The sequence below is a fragment of the Malus domestica genome, chromosome 12, assembly GCF_042453785.1.
Source record: "Malus domestica chromosome 12, GDT2T_hap1".
NCBI classification, from domain to species: Eukaryota; Viridiplantae; Streptophyta; class Magnoliopsida; order Rosales; family Rosaceae; genus Malus; species Malus domestica.
The window spans coordinates 28,710,169-28,722,752 of NC_091672.1; the positions used below are offsets into that span (position 1 = coordinate 28,710,169).

Here is a 12,584-nt window from a genome sequence, read left to right on the forward strand (position 1 = left end):
CTAGATGGTAAAAGTAGCATTTTTGTAAGTAAATATATAACCGCTGAACTCTCCTTTCTCTCTCCCTCACCATCCCGATTCCTGGAGAGATTTTTGAGTGTGACCGACATATAAAGTGGTACCCCACGTGTTACAATACAAATGATGGGATATGTGTGTTAAAAAGTTAATAACTTAAAAAGTAAAATTTCCCACCACTTACATAAAAACACGTGGTGTACCACCCGTGTTCTCGTCACAATAAAAAATTTCTCCAATTCTCACTCCTATCCTCCCTCCCAAAATTTTCCTTCAACAAATTGACAAATTTCGTTTTTCTTTTACCAAAAGAGAAAAAAATGGGTAATTTGTATGGTGTAATTTTAAGCAAAATCATGAAATATTTTGTTATCTTCAAATTTCATTTCATTCCCAGAAAATTGGGCAGAGATGTTGAATGTAACAGAGATATCTCATGTTCCAATAGCACTCAGCACGTGATTACAATTTAGAGAAAATAATAAAATCTCGAGATTGTAATTAAGTAGTTTTTTCGCCTTGGGACATTATTCATAAAATAATCACAATTAATTGAACATATACAATAGAATTCATTAAATTTTCTCTATTATCAAAATTCAAAAAACCAGTTACAAGCATGATCATCTTTGTATCATAACCAGCTACACATATAATGTACAAACTTACCCAAAAATCCATGGCTAAGAACACCAAATGCATCTCAAGAAATCATAATAAAATTAATCAGAATTCATAAAATTTAATTAGTTACAAGAGTTTGTGATCGTAGTGGTAGACGAGAAATTTTTCAGTATGCCAGTAACATGGGCTGGTGCACTAAGTGTCATAATACAAGTAGTTGGAAAAAAAATTTGTTTAAGTATCCAACCACTTGTATTATAACACTTATTTTTTTTTATCAAAATTGTATTATAACACTTGCTATATTGAATCATGTTCCGGGCACATTGAAAAACTCATCATCATGACAACCCAGCTACATATATCTGTTAAAAGTGGAATAAAACTAAAAATTAAAGCAATTAAGATTATTTAACCTTCACCTCCGGCGGTATGTCCTCACAGTCTTCGGGAATTCCATCAAAGAACCTATACAAAAGCCGATGTTTCTCTTGCTCCAGTAAATCCAGGTCGGGAATCTCCCCGGGAATGTCCCACAAAACCTCAACAACCTCCTTCGTTGTCTTCTTCTTCGTCTCCGTCTCCTTCGTCTCCTTTTTACCTGCCGTTGATGAAGTCGACGATGGTTTTTTTACCTTTTCACCGCAAGAAGATGAGCCAATTTCTTTCTTAATAACAATCTTCTCACCAACAAGTTCTTCCTCAGTTTTCTGATCTTTTTTAATCTTCCTTCTTGTTTTTGTAATCGTTTCTTGCGTCTTACGCCTCTTTGTATTAGGGTTTTTCCCCAGTATCTTTATCTCGTGAACGATCTCAACTTCTTTTCGTTTACGACCATTAGTAACTGGTGGGGTGTGATCATCATCACTCGAAGACTCCGTGGCATCCGGGTCCAAAAAGCGGACGCGAACCACCTCCAAGCTCGGCTTCTCCTTTTCAGGTCCTTGTAATGCTGACGCCGCTGCTACCTTTTCTTGTTTTCTCTTCTGTCCGTGGCAGGCGGGTTTTGAGGGTGGTGGTTTGGGTCGAACGCTGTAGTCACTTTTGGTGCCGTCGTTGGTGGTGATGTTGAGCGGCTGTGGAGGGGCACTGGGAGGGGAGAGAGCAAGTGCTACTTCTTCCGTCTTCTCTCTTGTGCCTGCCCTGTCGGTAGTGGTAGCGGTGGTGGTGGTCTGGAGCTGTGGTGGAGGGGCGCACTGATCAAGCACTGCCTCTTTCGACTTCTCTCTCCTACCTGACATTTTGGTGGTGGTGGTTTGGAGATGCCGCGGAGGAAAGGTATTGGGAGCGGCGAGAGCAAGCACGACTTGTCTCAGCAGCATCTCTCTCGTTTTTCGCTTTCTCGAACCGGAGTTGCTTGAATCCTCCATGAGTCCTGAGTGCTTCGTTTCACAAAGCATATGAAAAAATATCAATGTTAGAGAGAGAACGAAGAGAGAGAGAGAGAGAGAGAGAGAGAGAGAGAGAGAGAGAGAGTACGTACGTAGCAAGAGTAGTGAAGAAAAGTGGAATTGGGCTACAAAGAACCAGTGTATATGTGTATTTATAGGGATTGTAACTTAAACGGTGCAATTTCCCCAAACCCGTGCTTTAATTTAATTCAAAAGGATTAAGGATTAGGAGAGAGTAAATTAGGGATTAGGGGTTTCCAAATCCAAGTAGGTAAGGGGTTTACTTCCTTGCGCCCAAAGGACAATATCTTCAAACGTTAGGGTTCTACTAGCAGTCTAGCACGCAGAGGAAACAAGATCTAGAGTGAGAAACTAGACAGAGTGTGTGGACTTGGTTGACAAGTAGCAAGTCTCTGTATTTTTATAGGGATTTGATCGTAATGATCTAAGATCGCCAACGGGAATTTTTGCCCTCCATTTATTTATTCTGAAGACAAACGTAAACTTGAATTTGTCCAAAATAACTTCTCTTTTAGAAATGAAAGAGAAAGAAAGATATACGAGCAGGATCATCGTTAGGCATCGACAACTCTTTTAACTCTTCAGTATTTAGTTACCATTTTTCTCTCCATCTTCGTCACCATGCAGGAAGGAACAAGTAGGGATATCTTGCATCGATGCTCTACATCTCTCTCTCTCAACCCCAACTCACGCACTGCCAACCACCGCCGGCTCTGCCTCTTCGTCGGATCTCCGATTATCCCTCCACTCCCTTCCCTCTCCCCCAGTCCAATAAACCAAAAAAATCCGAGGATTGGTTTGGTTCTCACAAATTTGTATAAAGTGTCGTTTGATAAACTATTATTTTTATTCTTTTTTTTATTTTTATTTTTATTTTAAATTAAAAACTTGTTTAGTAATTATTTTCAGAGCTATTCTCGTGCACATTTGGAATTCGGCTTATTTTTAGTTTTCAGATTCTGGAGAAATGAAAATTTATTTCGTATCTATATTCAAACAGCCCTTAGTAATTTGTACCTAAATCAAACAAACTATAAGGGCGAAAGTGGAAAACTCAAAGTTCTGGGTGTTGGGTCCACATAAGTGTTTTTTTTTTGTAATAAAAGAGAACTGTTATTAACACTTTAAAATTTTCATTCTACAATCATTTATTTTTCTTTCTATCTATAGAAAATTTGGAGTGTAAAATGAGATTTTTGGAGTGCCAATAACATTTCCCTATCTAAACGGTAAGTTAGGTAGACCAAATTTTTAAAACAAATTTTCAAACCAAATGACGTGTCACCAATTGGAAATAAGCTTGTTAATTAACACTTAAGTAATAATTCTTCCTTCATGGCCAAACGCATTTGGGCCGATTCTTCTTCCCGACGACATTGGTTTTCATTCATTCTTGCCATTTCGCTAGCAAATTGTGCACGTATCTGATCTTGGGACTTTCCTTTTCTCTTTGCTTCATTTTGCTTATCTCTACCCGGGGGCCTTGCAAAAGAAGGAGTTGGGTTCATTTGTTTGACACCTTCATTGTCGGCAAAATTCACACCTTCATTGACATCATTTGGGGGTGGGGCTTCACTATGAAATAATCTTCCACATTGTTGGTTCGCATCGGTTCCCCATGACACGCCCCGACCCTGATATTCCTCGAATATCAGGATAGGCACGTGCTGGCCGACACCTGAGGGTGACGAAAGCCACTAATTGATACAAAAGCTAAGAATAAGAAGTAAATAAGGGTTATGAAATTTAAATACAAAGAATTAATAATTTAGGAACGTGCTCAGAGTATACAACTAAACCTAATCACTAAAAAGAATTAAGATAAAATTGAATGAATAAAGAAGTGAGTCCTACAGTCGAGAGGATCCGGAGATGCTGCTGCGGAAGTGCCTTGACGTCAGGATTAGGTGCCTTGATTCTAAGTCCTGAATGGGGGCGCAAAACAAAGGTGAGTGGACCAAGTTCATATGTACGATAATAATGAAACAGTTATCAAGATACTAACCCCCAAAGTTTATATAATGAAAACTACTAGCATAATAAGTGATGGATGAAATAAAAATCCTAGCATGCCAAATATCTCAAAAACCATATATATAGCGAAATATCATTCGCAGAAATCAGAACAATAAACGTATCATAAATTGTCTCGTAAACGCGATGTGCTGCTAGAAAGATCACTGAATAAATATAACTCCCGGCCCAATGCCTGCACCTCAGTCTCTGTGCCCGTAGCCAGAGATAACTCCCTCCCGGCCCAATGCCTGTCTCCGTGTCCCTCAGCCTTTCGCTAGGGATTATTTCTCCCGGCCTACATGCCAACACCAGATCCTCGCCCCAGGCGGCATAGTGTCTACTAGGTACGCACAAATATTTACGTCTCTCATAAATACCACTTCATAGCATAGGTTACCGAAAATCGTCTACGCTATAAAGAGGGTTCAAAATCATGTTCTAGCATCCTATCGTCACCTATCAGATAGTCTACCAGATCATGGTTTTTATAGAAAATAGATATATTAAAATATCGCTCAATATAGGCTAACAATTAATTCTTCACCAAAACACGAGACGATAAACAATATATTTAATCAACAGGCTTCACATAAATTAAATTATAAATCTGTAGGTATGCTAATCATTTATGAAATTAAATTATCAAATCATGTAATTTGATAAGGGGTCCACTCACAAATATTCCTTAGCAGGCGAGTTGCGCGAATAAGGATTTAGAATTTCTCCACTAGCAATTTTACCTAAGAACAAGAATTGTACAAATAATAAATAAAAGGATTTTTCTAAAAGATTGGTTTTGAATTAAATTAAATTAGGGGGTTTGGGATTGGATGGGTTTAGGGTTTTTAATGGGTTTTGGGAACCTAGGGCTTTTGGATTTAAAAGGGTATGGAAAGGGGTTTGGGCTTAAGCCCAAACATATAAACTTAAACACACACACACACACACACACACACACACACAGGCACAAGGCCCTCGGGCCTCACTATAGAAAACAGGGCTTTAAGCTTAGGACATAACCAGCCCTAGGCCAAAACAAAAACTAAGGCCCGAGCCCTTTGGGCTTTAAAATTTAAATAACTAAAAATAAAAACTGAAAGGGTTGGGGTACTGGGTTTAAACAAAACGGGCCGGAGGCCCGCGGGGGAAATGGGAGAGGCCGGTTGGCCTGTGGCTTGCCGAGAGAGAAGGCCGGAGCTGCTACAGCTCCGGTCACCTGAAAACTGGAGCTTCAAGCTCCGATCTAGGTACGAACGTGAAGCACAAGGAGAGAGGAAGAGATTTATACCTTCCAAATATTGTAACTCGGTCGGAGGTGACCGGAAAAGTCCTCGGAGTGCACGGGTTCGCCGGAAAAGTGGGTGTGTTCACCCAAACCGTTTCCAAAGAAAAACCTACGTAAAATGGAAGGTTTAGACTTCCAAATCACCACCAAACTTCAAGCTAGGTACGAGAGTGAGAGATTAGAGGCTTACCCGAACTGAAACAGGAAGAAGACTCGTCGGAGCTTTGCTCCGAGCCGTCTATCTCGTTGGACAGGGGTCCCCGGGTTCGTGGGGAGTCTCTCCTGATGGTGCTAAGGTCCTCGCGAGTCCAGGGGGAGGGAGAGAAAGGAGAGTTTGAGGGAGAGAGGGAGAGAGAGCTACGGGGAGAGACAGAACACGAAAAAGAAGAAGAAATGAGGAAGGGGGGGTTCACGGGGATAAAAAAAAAATAAGAGGGGTGGACCCCTTGGCTCACCAATTAAAAACTTAAAAAAACATTTTTAAAAAGAATGGGGGTGGGTTTTAACACCCCATCTCGAACAATCTTTGAGAATGTTCCAAGCATGATGCAACTTAAAAGCTTGATTTTTTGATGTAGTTCTTGTCTTGTAAATTGTCATTGCTTTGTCACCCTATGCAACAAATACATAAAAACAATTAGTTGCAAAATCCTATTATGTACATGATAAATAAAATATCAACAAAGAAACTCACAATTTTTTAGGCGCCCCTTCCACTAGGCATGTCAACCATGACTCTTTCCAAGCTTCCCTTCCACAAAGTGCATGCTTTGTTGATAATCTTCCACCAATCATAAACACCACCAACTTCCCTTTGACCGGCGTTGGAGTTTTCATGGAACTTATCAACGATTTTACCCCACAAAACCTTTCTATTTTGATTGGTGCCAACGACACCATCTTCACTAACAGAAATCCATGCCAAACATAAAGCAATATCTTCGTCAAAGGTCCAATTACGACCTCTAACATGCTCTTTTGCCATCTTGAAAAATTTGGAAATGAGAAGAAATGATAGAAAGAAAAATTGGAAGAATTGTAGGAGAAAAGTGAGTTTTGTGTAGATGTTTGAACAAATACATAGGTATTTATAGAGTTTTTGGTTGAATTTTAAGTTAAATTATTTTTTTTAAATTATTTTAGCCGTTAGATTTAAATTTGGACCGTTAGACCTTTTTCTTTTACCGTTAGATTTGATTATATTCGATTAAGCCGTTGGATTCAATAAATATATAAATATGAAACTAAAAAAAAACCATTTGAATGTGGACCGTCAACGGTCCAATTACCACAGCCGTGTGATGGAGAAAATTAGCCGTTGGCTACATATATTTTCTGACACCCCGGGGGACACACCCACGTGGGTGAGGGTCCACCTCGGCTGAATGACTTGCGCGTCTGCGCGTGGAGGAAGTGTGGCTGGGCATTTGGGCTTCACAGCACAATTTCAGTCTCATCCATGGGTCCCACTTCAATTTGTGGGCTAAATTTGTGACCGGTATTTGCCTTTATTTTAAGTTTTAGGTTTTAGGTTTGGTTTAGGTTTTGGGTTGGAGTGGATTTGGAGGGGGGAAGGGAAAATTTATGTTATAAGTCACCATTGGAGATGGACTAATGGAGATGTTGATGTTGTTGTGGTGATGTTTGTTGGTAAGACAAGCCCTCGAATGGGCTGAGATAGAGAGAGCCGAGAGAGTGTAAGGGAGAGTGAGGGAAAAGAGAGAAAGAGGAAGACTTTTCAGAAAAAAAATAAAAAGAAAAAAAAAGAAAAGAAAGGGAAAGGGAACCGGGGGACAAAACAAGGGGTGGGCCCTTGGGCACATCATTTAAGACCCAAAAATCATTTTAAAAGCAAGATAATCTCAAACCTAGTGAAAATACAATTTAAATTAGGAATAAGTGTAACACTTTAGCTTGAGGGGGTGTGTTAAGGATACAATAGGAGTACCAGTCAATGATGTACCTGAATAAGAACTTACTTAGCTGTTAAGCTATGATTGCTATTTATACTTGTTGTACACACAGTTTGGAATGAATGAAATAGACTCATTTTCTCCACAACAACTTCTCTCTCTAAGTTTCTCTCACTACAATTCTCTCTCTACTCCTAGCATTTCTCTCACAGAGCAATGAGTTTCTACAACAAGTTTGTTCTTTCAATCCTGCAATCCTGGTACAATCTTGCAGGTTGATGATCAGCAACAATCCTTACTCCACAACAGGCGCTATTTCCTCAGTCTTCGGGAATTCCATCAAAGAACGTATACGAAAGCCCATGAATATGATACTTTTTCTCCAGTAAATCCAGATCGGGAATCTCCCCAGGAATGTCATACAAAACATCAACCACCTCCGTCGTCTTCTTCTTCGTCTCCTTTTTCTTCTTCTCCTTCCTCTTCGTCTCCTTTTTACCTGCTGTTGAAGAAGTCGACGATGATTTTTTTACCTTTTCACCACAAGAAAACGACGAGCCAATTTCTTTCTTGATAACAATATTCTCACCAACAAGTTTCTCCTGGTTTTTCTGATCTTTTATTATCTCGTGGGCGATCTCAACTTCTTTTTGTTTACGACCATTAGTAACTGGTGGAGTATAATCATCATCGCTCGAAAACTCCGTGGGATCCGGCGCTGCTGCTCTCTCTTCTTGTTTTCTCTTCTGTCGAAGGCTGTAGTCACTTTTCGTGCCGTCGTTGGTGGCAGCGGTGGTGATGTTGAGCTGCGGTGGAGGGGCGTTGGGAAGGGAGAGAGTAAATGCTACTTCTTCCTCCTTATCTCTCGTGCCTGCCCTTTTGGTGGTGGTCTGGAGAGGCGATGGAGGGGCGTTGGGAGCGCACATATTAAGCACTACTTCTCTCGGCTTCTCTATCGTGCCTGCCCTTTTGGTGGTGGGGTGGACCTGCGGTGGAGGGGCGTTGGGAGCAGAGTGAGCAAGCACTACTTCTTTCGGCTTGTCTCTCCTACCTGCCCTTTTGGTGGTGGCGGAGCGGAGATGCGGCGGAGGAAGGGCACTGGGAGCCGCGAGAGCAAGCACCACTTGTCTCAGCGGCATCTCTCTCGTTTTTCGGTTTCTCGAGTGGGAGTTGCTTGATCCCTCCATGAGTCCTGAGTGTTTCGTTTCACAAGGTACGTATATGAAAAATGGTCAATGTTAGAGAGAGAAAGTAGAAAGAGAAAGAAAGTAGCAAGTGTAGTCCATGTAAAAGAACTCAACAGTATCGTTGTAAGCGCCGTCGCGTTCAGTTACGTGGGCCTCGGCAGGACACCACCCCTCCACTCGCGTCTGAAAATCGTCCTCCCATCTCTTTAAATAAAAAATCCCAAACCTTTCTGTAATCTCTTTCTCTCTCTCTCTCTCTCTCTCTCTCTCTCTCTCTCTCTCTCTCTCCCCTCCTTTGTCTCTTTGAAATTCGAAAACCCTAGAAAAAATTTGTCAGTATGAGCTAAATCAATCTTCTAATGGTGTGATTCTTTGCGATGCGCATATATATATATAGGCAGTGAGATCGTTTCTTGTATATATATAAGAGGAATGCAAAGTTGGTGCTTTATACGTTTTCCTGCCTTATCTGGAAATTTTCTCGAACGCGGATGTGTAGATGGCTAATTTCCAGAAGCCTCACTTTATGGAATTTTCCACAAGTATTTCCAAATAATGAAAGAAATGTCCTTTTTAATGGAAAATCAATAAAAATCTTAGACAAATATAATAAAACTAACTTAGCTTCTCAATTTGAGTAGAAGTTTTGAATTTCCTATGTGGTCGATTTACGAGACTTCATACTTATAATCAGAACTGTTTATATTGTAAATAACTATGTAAAGATCATATGTGTAAAAAACTAATAAATTATGAGATCGTTCAGTTATTGAATTGTATAAAAACTTCACTTTTATGGAGCAAAACTCTTCTAGAAATATTATTTGTCATAAAATAGTTTTATAATATTAACAATGAATAAATTAATATTTTGTGCTTTTAAAAGAAGGTGAATTCAATCTTAATATTTTTTATATTGTTGCAGCTTAGTCAAAAAGGCAATATGGTGTTTCCCTCTGCCTCAAATCCTCAAGTAATTTAATTTACAATAATACTAGGGAGACTAAATTTGTAAACTAAATTTTAAAAACTGAGGGCACTAGTACAAAAACATACTTGAGCGGCGGAGAAAATTGCGTCGCGCAAAGTATGTTTGCGCAACGGTGACAACAAAACGTCATCCAAAGGCATTTTGCGCAACGAAACTTTGAGCGACTAAGATCTCTGTCGCGCAAAACAGCGCACGACGAAGTCGTCGTGCAATGTTAGGGAAAAAGCGATAAAAGTCTTGGTTTGACGCCAAAATCTTGCACGACGCACAGGTGTGTCGTGCAAACGTCCTTTGCACGATGAAGGTGTGCATTCATTTCGTAAACCTTGTAGTCACAGACCCTGCGCGACGGTTTGCACGCGACGAAGATGTCGTTAGGCAAATTTTCAGACAACGTTTTTTGACTTTGCGCAACGAAGGCACCTGCGTCGCACAACTGTTTTTTGTACTAGTGAAGACATGAAAGTTAATGATTGGTTTATTACTTAAGTGTTGATAAACGTGTTCATTCCTATTGGTGGCACATCATTTAGTTTGCAATTTAGTCTCCAAATTTAATCTTCCTAACATTACCCATTAGTTTAATTTGTATAAATGATTTTATTTTTTGCCAAAAGAAAAGTTGTTTTTTTTCATAAAAAATGATATCTAAAACTACATTAATGAAACACTCTTTGTCAACTAAAAGAATGTGAAAAGACATCTTTGTCTTCTACCACAACAAAAAAGTTAAAGACAGTAACATAATTTTACAAAACAAAATTTTGTTGTTTTTACCTGTCCTTTTGGTGGTGGCGGAGCGGAGATGCGGAGGAGGAAGGGCACTGGGAGCCGCGAGAGCAAGCACCACTTGTCTCAGCGGCATCTCTCTCGTTTTTCGGTTTCTCGAGTGGGAGTTGCTTGATCCCTCCATGAGTCCTGAGTGTTTCTTTTCACAAGGTAAGTATATGAAAAATGGTCAATGTTAGAGAGAGAAAGAAAGCAGCAAGTGCAGTCCTTGCAAAAGAACTCAACGGTATTGTTGTAAGCGCCGTCGTTCTTAGCGTTCAGTTAGGTCGGCCTCGGCAGGGCACCAACCACGGCGTCCTTGCCTCCACTCGCGTCTGAAAATCATCCGCCCATCTCTTTAAATCAAAAATCCCAAACCCTTCTGTAATCTCTCTCTCTCTCTCCCCCCTCCTTTGTCTCTTTGAAATTCGAAAACCCTAGAAAAAAATTGTGAGTATGAGCTAAATTTGTAAGTATGATTCTTTGCGATGCGCATATATATATATATATATAGGCTAGGCAGTGAGATCGTTTCTTGCATATATATAGGGGAACCAAACCTGGTGCATTATACGTTTTCCTGCCCTATCTGGAAATTTTATCGACCGCGGATGGGTGGATGGGTAATTTCACGAAGCCTCACTTTATGGTTATATTCTTAACCTGCTGCCTTATCTGGAAATTTTCTTGAACGCGTATGGGTAGATGGCTAATTTCACGAATGAATATATTCTTAACCTCATGGAAATATTCTTACTATTATTTATACTAGGGAAATTTTATTTAAACCTATTTAACCTCTTTTTACACTCAACTTAAATTTTAAATGTTAATTGTTTATTTTACCCTATTGCATAATTACTATTAAGTACAAAATGAGATTAATAATAAAACTCAAATTTATCATTAAACTCAAACACTATAATTAAACCTACGATCATTCTTTGTTTATCCTACGTTTATTCTAGCTAAAACCCTAATAGTTGTCATAGAGAAAAATAAGTTTTGTTATTGATGGATGCTGATTTTGAAGTTTTGAATCCTCCAACCAAGTTATGATTCAATTTATAAATTTTTTGTTCGTTTGATTTCAATTTATGAATTGGCAAACCATGAGTTGCAATTAGAAAACCATGATCTGACTTCGATACGATCAACAATTTCATTAGCCTTAATTGCAATTAGAAAACTATACGATTCTGCTTGTTTATCCTACGTTTATTCTAGCTAAAACCCTAATAGTTGTCATAGAGAAAAATAAGTTTTGTTATTGATGGATGGTGATTTTGAAGTTTTGAATCCTCCAACCAAGTTATGATTCAATTTATAAATTTTTTGTTCGTTTGATTTCAATTTATGAATTGGCAAACCATGAGTTGCAATTAGAAAACCATGATCTGACTTCGATACGATCAACAATTTCATTAGCCTTAATTGCAATTAGAAAACTATACGATTCTGCTTGTTTATCCTACGTTTATTCTAGCTAAAACCCTAAGGGTGCGTTTGTTGCATCGGACTGTCCCGGACTGGACTAGCTGCATGGACTAAGCTGGACTGGCTTAGACTAGACTAAGCTGGACTAGCTTAGTGAAGCGTTTGATGCAGTGTCGGACTAAGAAGCAGGATAATTAAAAAAGTACTGTTACCAATTTGATGTTTGCTTATATTATGACTACATTATTGTTCTATTTTAATTACTTTTTATATTAAAGATATTATTAAAATTAATAATATTGGATTAGAGTGAGACTCAATAAAAATATAAAAACCAAATATTCTTGCCAATGAAAGAAACATACATGATTCAGGAAGCGTTTGTTGTACCGGACTTTCTCGAATTGGACTAAGTTAGACTGACTTGACTTAGACTAAGCTGGATAAGAATAGTGGAGTGTTTAGAGTTCAAAACTTCTTTTGTCATTCATTAATTCATTTTACTATTATTAATACACCTTTTTTATCTTAAAAAAAAAACAAAATACAACTATTTTTATTTGACTTCAGGAAGCGTTTGTTGTACCGGACTTTCTCGAATTGGACTAAGTTAGACTGACTTGACTTAGACTAAGCTGGATAAGAATAGTGGAGTGTTTAGAGTTCAAAACTTCTTTTGTCATTCATTAATTCATTTTACTATTATTAATACACCTTTTTTATCTTAAAAAAAAAACAAAATACAACTATTTTTATTTGACTCTCTCTCTCCCCCCCCCCCCCTCCGTCTCTCTCCCCTGTCTCTCTTTTCTTCATTCATTTGCTTTGGTTCTTCACGCCCAGATTCACTCTCAGTAAAACTCAAACCAGAAAATATAAAACCCACATTTTTCCTTCTTTGCATTTGCTTTCTCTTGAATTCAAACCTATATT

At 38.9% G+C, this 12,584-nt stretch overlaps 1 protein-coding gene across 1 annotated transcript; it reads right to left on the reverse strand.

The window, feature by feature from the left end:
• Positions 1–7,388: 7,388 nt before the first annotated feature.
• LOC139190135 (uncharacterized) lies at positions 7,389–8,789 on the reverse strand. The gene is made up of 2 exons (XM_070809936.1): positions 8,320–8,789; positions 7,389–8,229 (listed from the first exon to the last, which is right to left on the reverse strand). Exons 1-2 carry the CDS (start codon positions 8,453–8,455, stop codon positions 7,589–7,591), a joined length of 777 nt encoding a protein of 258 aa, XP_070666037.1. The 5' UTR covers positions 8,456–8,789; the 3' UTR covers positions 7,389–7,588.
• Between the last annotated feature and the right edge of the window lie 3,795 nt (positions 8,790–12,584).